At 43.1% G+C, this 21,178-nt stretch overlaps 2 protein-coding genes across 2 annotated transcripts; both read left to right on the forward strand.

The window, feature by feature from the left end:
- The first annotated feature begins 7,885 nt into the window (after positions 1 to 7,885).
- Positions 7,886 to 18,742, forward strand: LOC127306935 (DEAD-box ATP-dependent RNA helicase 8). The gene is made up of 10 exons (XM_051337635.2): positions 7,886 to 8,431; positions 8,759 to 8,819; positions 9,887 to 10,121; positions 10,337 to 10,575; positions 11,904 to 12,155; positions 12,242 to 12,422; positions 13,081 to 13,169; positions 13,418 to 13,491; positions 13,576 to 13,738; positions 17,902 to 18,742. Exons 1-9 carry the CDS (start codon positions 8,112 to 8,114, stop codon positions 13,652 to 13,654), a joined length of 1,530 nt encoding a protein of 509 aa, XP_051193595.1. The 5' UTR covers positions 7,886 to 8,111; the 3' UTR covers positions 13,655 to 13,738; positions 17,902 to 18,742.
- LOC139832558 (uncharacterized) lies at positions 16,547 to 20,807 on the forward strand. Its single transcript, XM_071822343.1, has 5 exons — positions 16,547 to 16,859; positions 18,497 to 18,556; positions 19,113 to 19,235; positions 19,762 to 19,860; positions 20,216 to 20,807. The coding sequence occupies exons 1-5, from the start codon at positions 16,547 to 16,549 to the stop codon at positions 20,695 to 20,697; spliced, it is 1,077 nt and encodes a 358-aa protein (XP_071678444.1). The 3' UTR covers positions 20,698 to 20,807.
- Positions 20,808 to 21,178: the final 371 nt, after the last annotated feature.

A 21,178-nucleotide genomic window follows, 5' to 3' on the forward strand; every position in this document is an offset into this window, starting at 1 on the left:
AGGTTCTCTCTACAATATCATGCAATTCACTAATAGCTCGAGAATTTTCCATTAAATGATTCTCTACTCTCATATTAAAATTTTCTTGCTTAACAATATAATTATCAAACTCATCTAAGCATTGTGCAGGAGGTTTCGAATACGGAATATCTTCCCTAGTAAAGCGTTGAAGGGAGTTTACCTCAATCATGGATGAAGGGGGAATTATCTCACATATATCTTCTATGGGAGGAAGATTCTTCACATCTTCAGCATTTAATACCTTTCTCCTTGAGAGACTTCTTGGCTTCCCTCATATCTTCATCATTTAATTTAATTAAACCCCTCTTCTTTAATATTGGCGTTGGAGTTGGTTCAGCGTAGTCCAATCATCATGATTCCTACTATTTTAGCCAATAATTCTTCAAATATTATCCTGAGTTCTTTTCCTGAAAACACAACCAGCACAACTATCCAGCGAAGCCCTAGACTCAATGGTTAGTCCACTATAAAATATATCAAGTAAAACATGCTTTTCCAAATCATGGTCAGGCCGAGCTCTAATAAGAGAGCAAAATCTCGCCCAAGCCTCAGGCAATTTCTCTCCATCTTCCTGGTTAAAATTATAAATTCTCTGCAAAGCAATATGTTGAGCACTAGCAGGAAAGTATTTACGGAAGAAAACATCAAGCAATTCTTTTGGACTTTTAATAGAATTAGGTGGCAAACTATTATACCAAGTTTTAGCGTCATCCTTTAATGAGAATGGAAAGATTTTAGCGACAAAGTAAGTACGCATCTTGACATCATCAGAAAACAAGCTACTTAGAGTAGATAACTCAATCATGTGTTCAACAGCACTTTCTTTTTCAGTACCACAAAAGGGTGTTTTCTCAACAATAGCTATATGAGATAGATCAAGAGAAAAATCATAATCTTTATCCTTAATGTTTATAGGAGATGTGGCAAACTTAGGATCGGGAGACGGTTTATATCTAATAAGATGTTCTCGCAAGCAACATTATAATTTTTCTTGCATCAGTAGTAGCATTGCATTTTTCAATAAAATCATCATTAAGCTCCACATAATCTTCATCAGGATCATCACTAAAATAATCAAGTTCAGGTGAATTAACAGGTGTAGTAGCATTAGGAGTTTCAGTATTTTCAATTTGTCTAGACCTAGCAATTGTAGCATCTAGAAAAGATCCCAATGAACCACTATCATCAAGCACAGCAGAAATCTTATCAATATTATGAGAGTTTTCAGATTCAGCAGAAGTACCCGCATGTGAAGCATGTGGTGGTGAAACAAGTTTATCAATCACAGATGGTGAATCAAGTGTAGCGGAGGTATTCAGAATTGTACCTTTTCTTGTAGTGGATGGTAATATGGCGACCTTAGTATCGCGAGGTTTACCCATGATGGAGAATTTGCAGCGAACAATATTAATCCAAGTGAACTTCCAAATAAAGCTATGCTCCCCGGCAACGGCGCCAGAAAATAGTCTTGATGACCCACAAGTATAGGGGATCGCAACAGTCTTCGAGGGAAGTAAAACCCAATTTATTGATTCGACACAAGGGGAGACAAAGAACACTTGGAAGCCTTAACAATGAGTTGTCAATTCAGCTGCACACTGGAAACAGACTTGCTCGCAAGGGTTTATCAGTAGTAATGCTTTATAGCGATAAAGTAGTGAAATAACAGAAGCAGAGTAACACAGACAGTAGTGATTTTAGTAAACAAAGCAGGATTAAAATACGTAGGCACGGGGACGGATGAACGGGCGTTGCATGGATGAGAGAAACTCATGTAACAATCATAGCAGGGCATTTGCAGATAATAATAAAACGGTGTCCAAGTACAAAGCAATCAATAGGCATGTGTTCCATATATAGTCGTGCGTGCTCGCAATGAGAAACTTGCACAACATCTTTTGTCCTACCAGCCGGTGGCAGCCGGCCTCAAGGGAAACTACTGGATATTAAGGTACTCCTTTTAATAGAGTACCGGAGCAAAGCATTAACACTCCGTGAACACATGTGATCCTCACATCGCTACCATTCCCTCCGGTTGTCCCGATTTCTGTCACTTCGGGGCCATCGGTTCCGGACAGCGACATGTGTATACAACTTGCTGGTAAGATCAATAAACAATGAATATCATGATGAAACAATAACATGTTCAGATCTGAGATCATGGCACTCGGGCCCTAGTGACAAGCATTAAGCATAACAAGTTGCAACAATATCATCAAAGTACCAATTACGGACACTAGGCACTATGCCCTAACAATCTTATGCTATTACATGACCAAACTCATCCAATCCCTACCATCCCCTTCGGCCTACAGCGGGGGAATTACTCACACATGGATGGGGGAAACATGGCTGGTTGATGTAGAGGCGTTGGCGGTGATGATGGCGATGATCTCCTCCAATTCCCCGTCCCGACGGAGTGCCAGAACGGAGACTTCTGGCTCCCGCGACGGAGTTTCGCGATGTGGCGGCGTTCTGGAGGGTTTCTGGCGACTTCGACTTCTCTCCGTGCGTTTTTAGGTCGAGGCCGATAAATAGTCCGAAGGAGGGCGTCGGAGGCCGGCCGAGGGGGCCACACCATAGGGCCGCGCGGGCCCCCCCTAGGCCGCGCCGCCTTATGGTGTGGGGCCCTCGGGCCTCCACCTGACTTGTCCTTCAGCTCCGTCGCTTCTGGGAAAATAGGGCCTTCTGCATAAATTCCGAGGATTTTCCCGAAAGTTGGATTTCTGCACAAAAACGAGACACCAAAACAGTTCTGCTGAAAACAGCGTTAGTCCGTGTTAGTTGCATCCAAAATACACAAATTAGAGGCAAAACAATAGCAAAAGTGTTCGGGAAAGTAGATACGTTTTGGACGTATCATCGGTCACCACTCTTGCGTCGCTGCGAGCGCGCCACCGCTGGCTTCTCGCTCATCGGGATATTCACCAGCGACACCGAGGATGCTTCCGTCCATGGGGGGCTTTTAGGAAACAGCTCCACGATCTGGGTAAAGCAAGGGGGACGACCATGGGTATGCGACGATGGCTCCATCTTTTGATCAGGAGGAAGCAGGGCCAGAGACCTCCCTCCCGCCCTGTTTCTACAACATCTGCGGCTTGCGAGAGACGGCTGCACGACCTGGGGCCTGGGGCAAAGCAGTGGGGAAAGCAGTGGCAACACCTCATGGAATCGGCGAAAATAGTAGACGAGCAATTAGCTCCAGCATTTGATAATCAGCCGCCGCCTCCAGTTTATTCTCCTCCATAGATTGGTTCCCCCTCCTCCGGTCGGCTTCGCCGGCGTCGGGAGGAGTGGGGAACCCGATCTATGTGTGGAGTTTCGAATAAAAGTATTGTTTTCATTAGATTATGTTAGGATTTTGGTAGCCGTCTTCTTGTTGGTTTCCCCTTAATGGAGATGGCATCGTCTGCAATAAGTGATCTTCGGCCTTTCGTTCGGCGACGAGATCTTCTTCCCAGCGTCAATGGTGGTGCTGAACAATCACAATTTTCTGGGTATGGGTCTTCGGATCTTGCTTCGCTAGATCGATTTTGGATCTTTTGTTGTTGTTGCCGCGAGGAGGATTATCCTCACAGTTTTTGTCTCGGCTGCTACGTCCTCGACAATGGTGATTCGTACTCTCGGCTCTCCATCAACGATGACAAAGCTAGTCGGTTATTATTCCCTGACATACTGGTGTTGGTACTCTTGCTGATGTTGTATGACTGCTTTAATGGTTGCGTGCGTGCACGCAGCCTTGGCATTGCGGCTCAAAAAAATATGGGAGAACTTTCATCGGTATTTACAGGTCTATGGTCCGTTATCTATCTTTGGATGCATTCATAAGAGTACAAGATTGTGTTCTGGAAGAAGAAAAAAATTGAAGACCTCGAAGATTTGTTACTATCTTTTAGACTTTATTTTGTAATCGTTGGAGTCAGTTCATGTATCTCTATCATGTACTATTTGTTGCTATGAATATACGTGGTATTGATTGTCAAAAAAAAAAAAGAGAAAGAGAGGGAAATGTTATGCTTATTCTGGGAGATATATGAATCGGGTGAAACATGATTGATAATATATTAATATACGATGATTTTCTAACCATTATGACAATAATGACTTGTTTCCAGCACCACATCATCTCCTGAACATTGCTACCCCGGGTTCTAATTTGCATGTGATTTTGTCAATACATTTAGCTGGATGCTTTGTGAATGAATTCGGTTTAAGATAAACCAAATATATACCATTACTCAATTTTGAAACATACTACCTCCGTTTTAAGCAATAAGGCGCACGCGTATTTCAAGACGAATTTTGACCATAAAAATTAAGCAACAAAATCTTGATTATATTATATTTAATTAGTATTGTTGTATTTGTATTGAAAAGTACTTTTTGATGATATTAATTTCATATAAATAATATTTGTATATTTAAAATTATATATTTAAAGTAATTCTTGGTCAAACAAAAAACACGTAAAACGAGGGCGCCTTATTCTTTGAAACGGAGGTATAATAATTAGCTTTAACTATGAACTATGAAAAAGTAATCACCTAATCTTTATTAAAAATTAACCGTAGCAGCGCACGGGCTTTTTCCTAGTACAGTATAATATAATCTTTTATCTCTAAATAGCAAGTCCCCATTATCTGATTTTCCTGGATTCTGGTGAAGCCACGTCACCTCAATTTCTGGCATCCTCACGTACGCTTCGCTTCCCATCATAACCACCGACGTGGGCTGTAAGCCTGTAACAGATGATTTGGACCGACGTGGGCTAGGTTACGTTGGCCCGATTCGGACCAACATGGGCTCGGGATACGTTGGCTGTTGGCCCGCTCGATGTCGACGTTCGTCCTAAAAAAAGAAACGACGCCTTTGTTAGTCTTCCTCCCGTCTTCCTATGCCGTCGCCAGAGTCCCTTCTCCTCCCCACGACTAATCCGGGATAAATCCGAGCATTAGATTAAACATAATAAATCCGAGCCTATAAAGACGGAGAACTGCTCAAGGAAGTTCATCTGTCGCCGTCATTTTCTCCAGTTTAAAAAGCACGACATGGTACCATACGTCTCTACAGCAATCACGACAGCTTCCCCAAGCGGCCACCGTGCCCAGCGGCATCCACGCGGGTACCTGCCCAGTCCCCATCCTATTTCCTCCTTCGTTTTGTACAATCCCTAAATCCTCAAGTATACATTCCAATCTGGCAGGTCAATCACCGGTTCCGGATTTCATCTGCTCCTACATGAGGACCTCTGGATTTCTTGGGATTTCTTCCGGATTTCTTTCGGATTTACTGGAATTTCTACCGGATTCATCGACACTGCACAGTTCCTTCCTCCATTGGTATGCATACTCTACTCACCGCTCTCCACGCATATTCTCCTCTCCTCTAATTATTTTTCATGGCGCAATATAAGTCAACCTTTGGCAAGCAATTCCCCCCAGCTTACCCTTTTTTTAGCTTGCCACCATATCTGCGAATCAAGCTATTGGCTGAATTTACTGAATCCAGTAGTAATAATGGTTTTATTTGCTTAGTATAAAACTACATGAACTGCATTATTTTTCAGTGTGTATAGCATAACAAAATGCCAGTTTGTTACACAAGTGTTAAGGATTATTGTGCACAAAAAGAAGCAAAATTGGGCATTATTCCATGTTTAATACTAACATGTTTTTGACATTGACAAGGAAGAAATCATGCAGCCTTAAATATCCCTTCTGAAGGTTTGAGCGTCTTCTGGTCTTAGATGAGCCAACAAGGGTCTATCAATCGGTTCAGGTGGTCGTGCTCCACTTCGTAAGAAACACACCGGCAGATCGCGTCAACAACACATTGGGCAATTCACATTTTCTATTTATTCTCAACTAATTAAGGGCACCTATCCGTTTCGCAGAAAAAAAACTGAAATTTGCTTGTGATCATGCTACATACATGATGTGTTTCTGCTCTTAGGGATTTATGAGAAACGTCAGTACAATTTTCCTGTGGAATTACCAAGTATGTTGTCCTTTTTGTTTCTGACTCAAGATAGAAATCCAATTGATTGCTAAAATGTGGCAACCATTTAAAGCATGGCAGAGATTTCAGAAGGTAAGAATATGTACTCTTCTTATTTATCTTCAATTCGTAATATACTTTTTTGTTGGCTGTTTCTTCATTTAAAATATCATGGATGTTGTTAAGATAGTTCATATTTGAAATTTAATGCAGGTTCTATATATGTGTGCGGAGTACATCATCAACTTCAGGCTATAAGTGAGCTTAGCTGAAGGACCAGTCAGCTTAGAGGCATGTCAGTCTGTTCATCATCCTTTTATACAAGCTTAGGCATTTTCCTTTCTCTATAGGTTACTGCTATCATCATGTTTCTCTTGAAGCACAATACTCGGGCATAGTTAAACCCTCGAACATAGTTAGACATTTTCCACATGTTTGGACATTTATGTAAAAACTACACTGTGGCAGAATATTCAGTTCTAAATGCTTCCTTAGCATGTTTCTTCGTAAAAAATAAGCTTTGCATTACTCTTCCAGTTACAGGGAAGAAATCTAATTACGTCAATCTTATCTCCTTTCTGTTGATTGCTTATTGCTCAAGGTAGCATGATTAAATTGTATTGTTGCTTATTTGTTTTATGCAAGTAATGTTATTTTAACTACAGACTGTTTGTTCATTGCTAAATTTCTCAAAGTAGCATGATTAAATTGTATTGTTGCTCATATGGTTTATGCAAGTAATGTTATTATAACTAACTTGAAGGGAATTTACACTCCAGAATCCGCAAAGGCGGCAACTCTTAGCGCATCAATGTCGTTTAGACTCTTTCAGTACATAATTTGCTTTGAGCAGGCGTCTCCAACTCTTCAGGTGGTGGTGACCATGGGAGATCATGGCACCTATCCAACATCAACTGCGGTGGTGCTCAGCCCATTCACATCCCGTCAAAAACTGCATCCTCTTATTTGGTGTACATATCCGAACTTAGTAGGATGGTTAATCGGCTGGATATGTAGCAGTTTATCAGAGGCTTGAATTGTTGATCTATACCATTTACAGTGGCCTTTTGTTCCCCGACGCTGGCGTAGGACATCAAGATGATTTGCATGTCCGCTATGGTCATGTCATTTTGGGGTTTGATGGAATACTTGAGCCAGAAAATTTTCTTGGATGTATATGTTAGAGATTTCCTATGCATTCTGACGTGCACCGCTTCTCTTGGCAAATGGATTTCGATATGTCATTTTCCTGGTCACACCATGCTAGCTATTTCAGTTGTGTTTTCTCTAGAACAGCTACTTCAGTTGTGTTTTTAAAAATAGCCACTTCTGTTTTGACATGCCACTTCAATTGTTTTGGCACTACAACTCATGTATGGCATATGCGCCCCTCCAGTTCCGAAGAACGTAGGATGTCATGCAGAGGTGGTATGTGCCCTGTTGCAAGCAAAGACTAAAACATGGCTAACATACATGTGTCTGATACACTTCCCGATTTCAAACTAAATTTGCACGAAGGGCTGCCAATGAAGAAAACGTGGTGTTCTTTCATAGAAGAGCACTCACTTTTTCCTCTATATTTTTATTTACAAGTTCGATTGACGCATTTGCTAAAACTGCACACTCCCTTTGTTGAAATGTACTGATTTAATTTTTTTATTTTTATATAATTAGAATTGATTCATTAGAACCCGTAACAACGCACGGGGAATCATCTAGTAGTATATTAGTAGTATATAAAGAGATAGCGATATTTACATTTCTTCTCATAAATCAGAATTAGAAAAAAAATTGGTACACGTGAAAGTGTGAAAACAGGCAGAAGCAATGCACTCGCTCCCGTACCTATAAAAAAACTACCAGGGCTATTCTCGTAATTTTCTCCCCCACCAATTCCAATTCGCCGCTGCCCTAGCTTTCTGCCGTCGTCTCCTTCCCAGCGACGAACACCCACGAATACCTGCGCCTGATCCGGCGCCGGAAACCTAGATTCCACCACCCGAATCCTCTCCCCGTCGCCGATCTCCTCGGCGCTGTTCGATCCGCCCGTTCCCTCGTCAACTCCCGACAAGATCTGAGGCCTCCTCGCACCCATGGATCCGCGCGCCAGGTACCCTCCCGGAACAGGCAATGGCCGCGGCGGAAACCCTCACTACTACGCTCGTGGCCCGCCGCCCTCGCAGCAGAACCACCACCAGCAGCAGCAGACGCCGGCGGCGCACCAGCAGCAGTACGTGCAGCGCCAGCCGCAGCAGCAACACCAAAATCCCCACCACAACCACCACCAACAGCAGCAGCAGCAGCAGCAGTGGATGCGGCGAAACCAGATCGCCGCGAGCGAAGCGGGCGCGCCCGGGACCAGCGGGCCCAAGGCTGTGGCGCCATCCCCGGCGGCGGTCGGCAACGATTCCAGGTAAGTAGATCGGAGGCCTAGTAGTTTGGACGGCGATTTGCAGGTTTTGGTATCTGTTGCCTCAGCACATAGCTTAGGCGGACCACCAATGTAGCTTGTGAAAGCCAGCCAAACACGTTTGGGTGCCACTTCTTTTTCTGATCTGACGAGCCCACATCAGTTTTCTGCGTTCTATGTTTGTAATAACTGGGCTGTAGCACGAGTAGTTTCACAACCATTGCACTCGTAATCCGTCATTAAGTTAGACGTGGCTATGATGAATAGCCACGTCAGTGGAGAAACTAGAACTGGAGATGGCTACTCAGCAATTATGCTTGTTTTGTGCAGTTCGCAAGATTGGAAGGCCCAACTGAAGCTTCCACCCGCAGATACACGATTCAGGACGGAGGTAATTCTTGCCATTCTTTACTTGATTGTGGGTACTTTCCATACCAGGAGTCCCTGAACGTAGAATTGTGTTGGTTGCCATATCTGCTTTGCCACTAGTTTTTGTTGTTGTGGTACAAATTCTACTCATGACTTCCTTCATTTTATCATCATTTGTTATCTTTTGATGCCTTGGTTCTTTGATTTGATTTGTGGAGAACCTAGGTTTGAACAATGGTTTCTGAAATCCATGAGATATCTCCACACTAGAACTTGCAAGTCAGTATGTCATTAATTGGTAGTCGATGCTAGTTATTTGCATTTGCAACAGAGATAAGTAAGAAATTGTTGTAATGATAATACTCGCATATGAACCCTAGTAATTTAGATTATGGATTTTCAATTTCCACTGTTGAACCCTCAGCCAGCAGGTGCTGTGCTGCCGGCTTACTGGTGCTTTGTAATGGAGGCACCAGAGGCAGAAGATGGATCATGGCTAAGACTTTCTTTTGCGGGTAGTGGCTAAGACTTGTTTATTGATAGCTTGGTTAAATCAGACGTGTCTGCCTCTTAGAGATGGCTTACACATGAGACTCCAACAGGACTAGTGTGAACTGTGAAGACTTCACCAAAGGTTCTTGCAGCATTCCAAACTTAACACTAATGCTGAATTTGATCCAACATGTACCAATCCTGATTGGATCCTGTAGCTTGCGCCCTACTCCATCTGGCACCTAGTCACTTTTCGGGTGGGCTGTAGTGAATTTCTTACATAGCAGCTGTAGTTCATTTCTTTAGATTATAAATGTTGCCCACACTTTGGTGGGACGGTGCAATGCATCAGCTATCCAGGAGGTTAAATGGTTCTGTACATGTTTCAGAGCTTACTTGTGCTGTGAGTACATTTGTTAAAACTAAGCATGTCTTGAGTTTGCATCTGTAGTAGAGATTACATTTCATCATTTAGATTATTTTATTCCTCTTGTGTTATTGCTATTTGATGTTATGGTGAGCTAATGCATTAGTATGTTGCTTCCTTGCTTTGCATGTTGGCGTGCTCTTAATTATCTATTTTTTTTCTACACATAGGATGTTACTGCCACCAAAGGAAATGAGTTTGAAGACTATTTTCTCAAGCGTGAACTCTTGATGGGAATATATGAGAAAGGATTTGAAAAACCCTCTCCTATCCAAGAAGAAAGCATTCCTATTGCATTAACTGGAAGTGATATTCTTGCTAGAGCAAAAAATGGAACTGGCAAGACTGCTGCATTCTGTATTCCTGCACTTGAAAAGATTGATCAAGACAAAAACGCTATTCAAGGTTTGTGCTACACCCTCATTTAATCTGATAGATACTGTTTACAGGTCAAATTGTTACCACTTGCTTGATGGTAAGTAAGAGCTTTAGATGTTTTGACATGTATGCTTGTTTTTCTCAACTTTGGAGTTTTCTTTGTGTGTTTGCATGTGCACACCTGTCGGCTTTATTGTACTATAAGGTTTTAATAATGCAATGCTGCCTCTTGTGATATGCAGTTGTTATAGTTGTTCCCACACGGGAATTGGCTCTACAGACATCACAAGTTTGTAAAGAGCTTGGCAAGCACCTGAAGATCCAAGTTATGGTCACCACTGGTGGAACTAGCCTGAGGGATGATATTGTTCGTCTACATCAACCTGTCCATTTACTTGTTGGAACGCCTGGGCGTATTTTGGATCTTACGAAGAAAGGTGTTTGCATTTTAAAGGACTGTTCAATGCTTGTTATGGATGAGGTAATTCATAGTAAGCTTGTCTAAATACAGTCACGTTGCTTGTATTGCTTTGTAAATGGCTGGGTTAGTTGTGTTATGTGGATTTTATTATCTTAGTCCATAGTCAGTATCTGCTCACTTGTAGTTGTATGTGTTTGCCAAAAAGGTTACCAAGCCACAGTTTTTGTGGCTACTCCTGGCAACTAGCACACAACAAAACATTGCCATGCTTTGCTATGCCGCGAGTTAGGCATTTTTGACAGAGTTAAACACCTGCTTAACTGCTTTATTTGTGGCCACACCTGTGGCAATACTCATTTTTTTTGCCAATTACAAGGTACACGCATCAGAAAAGCGTGCAAAGATGCGCTTAGGCTTGCCAAACTGTGGTTACTATTTTGATATAACATAAGGATTTACACATAAGGAATTTTGGATTTCACTAGTACACAAACCAAACATGGCTTGAATTATATGGAGCTAAGAAATTATCCCCGCCAATACTGTAGTTGCAAACCTAGAGTTCATCAGCAAACGAAATATTCCTTGCATCTACACCATGCATTCAATTGTCATTCTAGAAGTACCTTACGAAAATAATTTTAGATGGACAGTTTTTAACTATTTGATCGTGCAGTTGTATGTTCTCATTCATAACCAAACCACTTGTCCGAAAAAAAGCTCGTGTATAGGTATCTCTAATAAAAACTGTGCACTCATATATGTATTCCTAGCAATTTTACTTTCTCAAATGAGTGCCAGAATACTTCATGGGTTGCCAATTGCCTGATCCAGTGACCCCCTGTTCTAGCAGTTACTAGTTAAATTGTTATTCTGTTTGCCGCTAAAGAAAACAGACACGCTTCCTCCCTCAACTGTTGTATCAAGCTGCTCTTTCTGGTCCCTGTCGAAGAAATAGCATTTTTCGAATCAAATTGTAAATATTAAGTTCATTACTCTTTAGCCCAGTTGCAAATAACTATGAGAATGTTAGAAAGATCATTAGAGAATATGTATATTTGGAAGCAATAATTACCCAGTGGAGAAAACGAGATACGGTTCTTAGGCCAAATAGTAGCTGGAAGCCTTAGTCTGTAAAAGAAACGAGTAATGCTTCATAAGGACAAATAGTAGCTGGAAATGAGAGATAACGTGGTGCCCTAGGCTTCATCTTTTATTTAGAATACTACAATGAAATGTCTGCTATATTTTCGTCTAATTTATGCTGAACTGAGTTTGCTTGATATTGCACTATTTTGGTTCTGCAGTCTTGGGGCTGTCAGTAAATAAATACATCTACATATATATCTTTGTGATTTCCTTATGAGAGTTATTGCCTTTTCGTGCAGGCCGACAAGCTTCTCTCTCCTGAATTTCAACCTTCCATAGAGCAGTTAATCCGTTACCTTCCTGCAAGTCGACAGATTTTAATGTTTTCAGCAACATTCCCTGTGACTGTCAAGGAGTTCAAGGACAAATATCTGCCTAAACCTTATGTCATTAACCTCATGGATGAACTTACACTGAAGGGAATTACACAGTTTTATGCTTTTGTAGAAGAAAGACAGAAAGTTCATTGTCTTAACACCCTATTCTCCAAGGTTTGACTTTGTTTCTTAATTTAGTTAGGCATTTTGATCTCCTGCATAACATATAACTAATCCGTTTTATGTTTATATCCATACAGCTTCAAATAAATCAGTCAATAATATTCTGCAACTCTGTGAATCGTGTTGAGTTATTAGCCAAAAAGATAACGGAGCTTGGTTACTCTTGCTTCTACATCCATGCAAAAATGCTGCAGGACCACCGTAACAGAGTTTTCCATGACTTCCGTAATGGGGCATGCAGGAACCTTGTATGTACAGGTAAGTCTCTTCTGTATTCCCCATGTTCTTTCTGAAGGACATTGAACAAGTAAATATTTTATTTAGAGATAAGAAACTTGTGATAGTTCATCTTTTCCCTTTCTGTTTGTGTTCTCGCACTACAAGTAAAATATTTGGACCACTCAATTTAGCTTATGTCTTCATACCTGTTATTACGAACTTTATTTTGATGAAAAGGCAAATATACTGTTTCAACAGTTGACATGGAATTCTTATTTGGGCCAATCATTTCTATATGTTTTGTCTTCAATAACCATCTGTTTACTTTGTTGATACAACTTTGGATAGTGAGTTCAATCCATCAAGACATGCTTGTCAAATTTCGAATGGCTAACTAAAATGATGATAGTTACAAATTAGTTCTGGCAGATAAAGAGATAATGGAAGAGAAAACCTAATAGTGTCCTTTCATGCCTGTCCATTTTACCGTGGTTACTTTTGGAATTTCATTAACTGCTTGTTATGAGCAGAATCAATTCATTGGTGAATTTATTAAGTAAACAATTCTGTTGCTGCTGATTTTTTAGCATGTGGGGCCGCGACTAGTAAAATTGTTTACTTGGTGCTGAAAGAAGTCCGGGCTGTGTGGCATATCATTTTTTCTAGTTTCTTATGTTTGTGGTCATATCTTTTTCAGATCTTTTCACAAGGGGGATAGATATTCAAGCTGTTAATGTTGTTATCAATTTTGATTTCCCCAAGAGCTCTGAAACATATCTCCACAGGGTATGGCATTGAAATAATCTTTTACTTAATTCTCGCACTGTGACAATCAAATTGTTGTTTTTATGTTGCCCTCTGTATAATATTCTGTTTGGTCCACAATTTTAATGCCTTTTGTTATCGGCACAGCGAAATAGAAATCTTATATCTTGTAAATGGTTATCCTTGATGTTATTTTGTTTACCTTTTGTTGGTAGTATATCTCCCACTGTGATTTTTAATTATTCGCTTGACCTTTTTTGGCCTTACAGGTCGGTAGATCTGGAAGATTTGGTCACCTTGGTTTGGCTGTGAATTTGATCACCTACGAGGACCGGTTTAACTTGTATGACCATCTTCCTACCGCAAATTTCATGAGGTCTTTAATTTCGTAGTTTCTCTCTTGACAGAATTTTGTTTCTGCGAACAGGTATAGGATTGAGCAGGAGCTTGGGACTGAGATAAAGCCAATTCCCCCTCAGATAGACCAGGCCATATATTGCCAATGATAGGATACTTTCTTCACATGTATTCACTTTCTCTGAGAGTAATAAGAAGACAACTCTTGTACATACCATCTCATCACCTAGCAGGTAATCAAGTTTTTTGACTCTCACCTGAAGTTTGTACTGTTCCATTGTCTTGTGGGGGTGGTGTGACATCCATGGGCTGGTTTAACTGTGAGAACTGCCTGCATATCTGCGCAAGTTTTTGTGCTTTTTTGCAGGTTGTTACTTTTGACAAATTTGGTCCATCGCAAATGGATCACCTAGGTTTACATATTAGTAGAGCTGCGAATTTAATACAGAGTAGGCAGTTTTCTTTTATCTCAGTCAATTCTTTTACGGAAAAGAACACTCCACAAACTACTATATAACAGAAAAATATTGTAAACCTACACATTGAAGTTTTTTTTGTTGTAACAGAAGTGCATGTAAGGCAGATTGTTCTCATAAAACACACATTCCTGTTTCACTCTGGCCCTACCTGACCCACCATTGTCTATGCTACTTCTGTAAACATAGACCCCATCCATTGGATGTTTGTCACGTGGGGGTGGCGTGACATCCATGGGCTTGGTTTACTGTAAGAACTGATTGCAGATCTTTACAATTTTTGTTCCGCTGTAGGTTGTCTGCACAATTTTTGTTCCTCTGTAGGTTTTTGCTTCTGACAAATTTAGTACATCACAAGTAGGTCGCCTTGGGCCTTTTGTGAGATATCACGTATGGTTACATATTAGTCAGGTTGCAAGCGGGGCGGGATGCGGCTGGCCGCCAGAGCGCGACGCGACACAGCGCATGCCCTGCGGAGGCTCGCGGAATGCCGCTTCATACCGCTAGAGCTGGCGCGGGATACAGCGGCAAACCGCACCATCCTGCATCATCCCGCATGACACAGTGCGAGACAGAGAACTGGTTAGAGCAGCTAGCTAGCTACTGGCTAGCGATCGATCATAACTCGGAAGTCACTGCGTGACCGTGTGCTTAGAGCAGCTAGATGAGCTGATCGGGAGTACTCAAGTCGGACGCTCTGTACAAATATCATTACACTCTTACAATTACAATTTTTCACCAATCAGGTTCCTAATTCTGAAATCAAAAATATCAGCAATCGATAATTCTGAAATCAAAGAACACGCCTGTCGCCATCCTGGCCGTTCCACCGTCCACCACCCCCGCCGGCATATGCGCCGTCCCTCGCCGTCCGCAGCTCCATCGACGGAGCTGCGCTTTCTCCTCGTCTCCCTCGGTATCTCAAAATCGCAGCAGTCCGGTCCCAATCGATGGCAGCTCCTGGCCGCACGACCATGTACCTACCACCGGCCTCAAGCTCCAGGCCGCAAGCGCGCACCGCCATCTTGCTTCCAGCTATGGACGCGAGCGCCACCATCTCCCTGCCGCTGGCTCTTGCACTGCAGCCGGTCTCCCTACCACCGGCTCTGGCCGCCAGCACAGAGGAGCAGAAAAGCTGTAACAAGACCTCACTCCATAAGTAGAATACCTGAATTGCAGAAATCACGTTTGAGGGGCCAACGATGAGTATATTAGTAGAAGTTCAGACAAGACAAGGAATATCCTGGAATATCTCAACTGTATTAACTGTTGACATCATTTACAGTCTAAATGGCAAAGAAAACAAGAAAGTCTGGAAATTTCTCGCACCATCCTCTACACCATCCATCTCCATAAATTCCCCAATATGTCATTTACAGTCTAAACAGCAAAGAAATGTGTAAAGATAACTCGATCCAAAGAAATGTGTAAAGACGATGGAGCTTCAAAACAGAGTTCATTTTGAAGAGATAAATGGCACCGATCTTTTGATATTAAGCCAATGCAACTTGCCTCATAAAACAGCAGGATTAAATTAAACACTAGTAAGACAGCATACTATGTAAGACCGCGAATACTGCAACATCATCTTCAGAAAATTAGGGGTAAGCCTTATAAAAAAATCTCAGTAAACGCCCGGTACATCACGGATCACATGAACGGTACCAGTAAGAAAAACTTGATAAGAACGCTTATCAAACTTGATAAGAAACATGGCTAAAAAACAGTTAAGTGGCTCCATTTCCAATTAATGAAAGAAGAAGCAATTTCTGGACACCATACTAGACGAGGACTACAACCAAGTTGTAAGCCCCCAGTAACGTTTCTCGGAACAGCATTAACATTTTTATACTGAGAATAACAGACACCAAAATGTTCAGACATGGATACCCTAGGCATAAAGCTTAATTGACTGGCGTTTAATTGACTGCCTACCGCCTGTAGAGCACGTGGAGTGGAACCAAGAAACAAATTCCTGAGCGGCAACTTCGCATTCCCAACAGCCCAAAATAGAATGCACTGCTCACAATGAGTGATGACTGATGAGTGTGCAGCCTCGGTCTACTAGTAATATTGGTTTGTTTGTTCTGGTAGTTTGATGCAATGAGCTTCAAAACTAGGAGTATATATATTATAACAACCAGAAATAATTCTATGCCGTGAGAGTGTAGATTTACATCGTACATACGTTCCTACAACCTAAACAAGAAGGCAACAGAGAAAACAGAACAAAGACCATGTCAAAGTCGACTGATATGAAATCCAGATGGGACACCGATCATGTGCCGATCATCTGATATCCGGTCTTCACGACAAACACAACATGTAAGCTCCGAATCAGGGCTGGTTTAGTGGAGGTCACATTATAATTTCCAGGTTCACAATCCAATCAGGGAACCAAGATTGTAAATGATATATCTCAGAACGGAATGGCATACGGAGTACATGATTCTAGCAGCTGATCCTTTGAGATCTTTGGGTCACATACCTTGAAGAGATCCTTCGTTTTTGGAGGTCCTTTGTAGGTCTCGATGGCAGAGATCCTTTGTAGGCCCTGATGTGGAGATGGCGGCGGTGCCGCCGTCGGCCACTCCACCAGGAACTGCGAGCGGCCATGTGGATGGAGGAACTGTGAGACGGGGCGCCGATGTGGATGGAGGAACTGCAAGCGGCGGCGCCGATGTGGAAATTGCGGCAGCGAGCAGATGTAGGTCCCGATGTGGAGATGGCGGCAGCGCCGCCGTCGACCTCTCCATCAGGAATTGCGAGAGGGGGATTACGGAGGGAGGTCGATGGGAAGAGGTGGTCGGGGCATCGATGGAGGGGGCGGCGGCGGCGAATCACGCCGCAGGAGGATGGTGCGACGGCATCGCTGAAGGTCAACGAGGCGGGACTTAGCGTTTTTTGCGGTTGTTTAGCGGCTCACGCGGCGCGACCGCTTTATCCCGCGAGTAGCTCTGCGGGCTGTTTAGCGGCGCCGCGCAGGCTTCTTTTGCGGGGCGGCCCAGCGGCCTGGCGGGATATCCCGCCCCACTTGAAACCTGACATATTAGTACGGCTGTGAAATTGAAACAGCTTACTCCATTTTCTTTTTATCTTGTGAACTATTTAATGTAACATAACACTTCACAAAATACTTGTAGAACGGAAAAAACATTGTAATATTACACATTGAAGTATTTCTTGTAACAGAAGTGTATGTAATCCAAATTTTTATCATAAAACGGCACATGGATGTTTCACCTTTTGGCCCTAGTGACCTGCCATTGTCTATGTTACTGCGTTGCTATTGGAAACATAGACCCCAGCCGCTGGATGGCACATGCAACCGGCGTGGCAGTTGCATGGCAATATTGGACTGAGTCTGATTAGTTCTTGTCACATGGGCGCCACCTGTATTGCCTATGTGGAGGATGTTTCAACCAAGCTTTGCACTCACATGGACCCTGTTAGCTACGTCAAAGACCGTGCGGATTTATGATCAAATCTGCCTCCCATATCACATCTGAATGCATATTTGATGGATTAAATTTAACTACTCCTACTTATCCGTTTTAAAATGATTGATATGGATTTATCAAGATTTGCATATTTGTAGACGTATTTTAGTATGTATACAAATATAGACAAATCTAAATCAACTATTTTAAAACAAAGAGCTTACTAAGTGCTAATTCCCTTTTTAAGTCCTGATGGCCTTGACACCCCTTTCTTACTTGCTAATTTGTTTTTTGGTGTTTATTATAGAGAATTACCAGGTCGAACCAGCTGTTAGATTTTGGGTAATGATTGTATTTTGCATGTTGCTAGTTTCTAACAGTACATAGGCACGATTTTAATCCACGATTATGTTCTCCGTTCTTACGTTTACGGTTTACCTCTTGTTTCAGCTTATGTTTACCTATCTATCATGTGTGCAGGTTTTAATGTGGGCCACCTGTGGTGTATGGGAACATTATTGTGGATCATGTGTGAGACAAGACATCCAGCTTGGCAAATTCTGATGGACCTCGTTATGCTAACATTAGTGTGGTTAACAAGGGGCAAACGCCCTGTTACTCTCAGGCGCACAGCGGTTGTACATTGCTAGGCGCCTGTTCCTGGGCTAGCCGTGGCCTTTTAGTTCTTTCAATCATAGTTCCCGTCTTTCCTCGGTGGTGTCATTAGCTATCTCTGACAGGACATTTTAACCCTGCTACTTACTGGTTGTGTGTCTGCGTTGTTGGTGCACGCAAGTGGGTACCTCAAGACTCAAGTCCCAGCTTGGCCGTGTGTTGTTTGACTTGTCAATCGGAAGTGGGTCGTCCAACTTGAGCTCTGAACTGTCAATGCCTTGTGGCTGCTAGGAGCCTAGGGCCTTCAGCTATTGGTCGTGAACTGGAACATTAGTCTGTCAATAATGTGCAGTGAGCTGCATTTTGCTATGCAGTCCTGCTCTTGCATCATGCATAGCAGTAGCCTTGGGCCGTCTGATTGTGGCTGTGAACTGGATATTGGCTTGTCAATAATGTGCAGTGAACTGCATTGTGATATGCAGTCTTGCAATTGCATCATGCATGACTAGGCAGTGTGCCTGTATGTCATGATACTCAGATTCTGCATTATCTTTCCAGGTTGACAATGTATTTGTGCAATAAAAGAGCATATCTGCTGATACCTGTTCTGGAAAATGATGTCATTTTTCATTGTGAACACTCATTTTCTTGTTTCATCCTGTGCTACGTTACATCTATGATGAAATAAAACAATTTGCAAATAGTAGTAATGTTTTACTGTAGGTATTTGTGAAATAGTAGTAATATTTTACTGTAGGTATGTGCAATAGTAGTAATGTTTACTGTAGATATTTGTGAAATAGTAGTAATGTTTTACTGTAGGTATTTGTGCAATAGTAGTAATGTTTTACTGTAGGTACGCCGTACGGAGTACTACAAATGAGCAATCCCTCCTGTATCAGGTTCAACCAAGGGGTTGGTCTTGCATGTTGTCGATGGTTTTGAAAATTCAACATTTTCCAGCCAAGAACAGAAGGGTAAATGCAATCATGAGCATTGATCCCCTTGCTTCACGAGGTTTTACATAAATTCAACTTACCGCTGCTCGCCAGACTCTCCTTGGAGTGCATGGCCAGGTAATCTGAGTGGCAAAGGGCTGTCCCTGGCAGTTTTTAGCCTGGAGTTTGGGCAGCATGGGACAAGTCAAAGGACGTTGTCTAGGAAATATTCAAACGCAGTCCTGAATCCGATGCAGTCCGGTATATTTTAGTGTAGCAAGCGTATGCTTCCGCTGCGCCTTACATGCAATGGTAGCAGTGTTTTCTGCTTCCCCCCATATCGATTTTCAAGTGCCATCGCTTTCAGTTTCAGGTGATGAGCCTTAGTGACCTAGGGAGTTAGTCGTACGGAGTACGACCATCACATATTGGCGATTTGCACAAAAATAACTCAAAAGTGAAAGAAAAGCACAGACTGACCCTCCGGCGAAACTATTTAACCCATCTAACCCTTTTGTGTGGCGCCCCTCTCATCGGCGCCACACATGCCCATGTGGCGCCCCTTCTGCCGGCGCCACAAACCCATCCAACGTGACCCGTCGAGGCTGAGCTGGTGAGCCGATCCGACGTGGCAGGCCTTGTGGCGCCGCTCTCGCCGGCGCCACACTTTAAAAGTGTGGCGCCCGTGGCAAGGGCGCCACACGTCCACTTAAGTTTGGCCGCGCGCGCCCAGCCAGCCCGACCCTTCTTCTTTCTTTCTCCCTCTGTTTTTCTTCTCTCCTCACAGAGGCGGCCGACTCTTTCTCTCCCCCCCTCTTCCCCCACCAAATCCACCACCAAATCACCAGATCTGTCAGTGGAGATCGTTCCCCATCCATTTCTCAAGGTAATCCCCTTCGAATCTTCTCCATTCATCCACTAATTTCATAGATCTTGCTAGATTTGGACATGAACCCTAGACATGGAATTTTTTTTGTGCACTCTATATTGTAGTGTTTGTGTTGGAGATGGTAGCCTCATGTATGCATGTGTTTGAACCATAGATTTGTTGAAACCTAGATATGAAATTTCACATGTATGTGTATGAACCCTATGTATGTATGTGTTGAAATGTGTAATATTTACCTACGAAATGCATTCAAATGTGTTACATATGCCTAGTATTTGTGATGGAGTAACTCGTATTTGTTAGTGGAATGGGTCATAATATGGTTCAAACATGTAAACATGTAGGATGGCAGGTCCCGGTGGCCGGCGAGGCGGTCGAGGCCGCGGCCCTGGGCGCCCCCGGGGCCAGGGAAGGGGCCGCCGCGGTGGAGCAGCAACGGCCCCACGCTCACCGTCACCTGCATCCTCCTCGTCTTCGCATGACGAATGCTGCTTCGAGTTCCTCCTCCGCATCGACGACGACCCACTCGGCATCAAGCGGCTGCCGGACAAGTTCGCCGAGTTCGTCGATGGAGTCGAGCCGGCGCAGTTGCAGCTACGGGAGGCTAGCTGCAACTTCTGCCGCTGTCCCGTGGAGGTCCTGTTTGACGGGCAGGGCAAGATGTACCTGCACACGGGGTGGGACAAGTTCGCCCGTGACCTCGCGCTCGAGCCCGGCTGCCAGCTCACCTTCCTCTACGATGGGGACGGCGAGATGATCGTCAAGGTGTTCGACGACACAGCCTGCCGCGTGCACTACCACACCGGCGAATCCGGCTCGGACACCGATAGTTAAAACTTAGAGTGTTGTGAACTCTATGTTCGTTGCTTCGTGTTGTTTGAATTCTATCTTAAATTGTATGAAACTATGTGCTACGATGTTAGGTATGATGATGTTATGTCTATGATGTGTGGCGCCAAAATTGCTGTTGATATGATGTGTGTATGAAATAGCTTTTGACATGATGGCAGTTTTGTTGGAATATGGTAGGATATTTCATGGTTTTAACACAAGTCAATGTGTGGCGCCCTTCCCACTGGCGCCACACTGCACTGTGTGGCGCCTCTCCCATCGGCGCCACACATCCATTTGTAATTGCCCAAAACATACTGTAAGACAAATCGTCTGGGACTTAGCCGTTTTGGCGAGGCTCTATGTGTGGCGCCGATGCCACGGACGCCACACTAGCATATGTGGCGCCGATGCCGCGGGCGCCACACAAAGAGGGTCGCCAAAACGGCTAAGGACTTATCGTCCGGAGCCCCTGGATGTTTTC

Source organism: Lolium perenne, chromosome 6, assembly GCF_019359855.2.
Source record: "Lolium perenne isolate Kyuss_39 chromosome 6, Kyuss_2.0, whole genome shotgun sequence".
Classification (NCBI taxonomy): Eukaryota; Viridiplantae; Streptophyta; class Magnoliopsida; order Poales; family Poaceae; genus Lolium; species Lolium perenne.

Coding starts and splice junctions, on each gene's coding strand:
- LOC139832558 (XM_071822343.1), top strand. CDS start 16,547: ATGGCGGCGGTGCCGCCGTCGGCCACTCCACCAGGAACTGCGAGCGGC. Junction 19,236..19,761: donor CCTGAATCCGATGCAGTCCG/GTATATTTTAGT, acceptor CTCTCCTCACAG/AGGCGGCCGACTCTTTCTCT. Junction 19,861..20,215: donor TTCCCCATCCATTTCTCAAG/GTAATCCCCTTC, acceptor GTAGGATGGCAG/GTCCCGGTGGCCGGCGAGGC.
- LOC127306935 (XM_051337635.2), top strand. CDS start 8,112: ATGGATCCGCGCGCCAGGTACCCTCCCGGAACAGGCAATGGCCGCGGC. Junction 10,122..10,336: donor AGACAAAAACGCTATTCAAG/GTTTGTGCTACA, acceptor TGTGATATGCAG/TTGTTATAGTTGTTCCCACA. Junction 13,170..13,417: donor CTGAAACATATCTCCACAGG/GTATGGCATTGA, acceptor TTGGCCTTACAG/GTCGGTAGATCTGGAAGATT.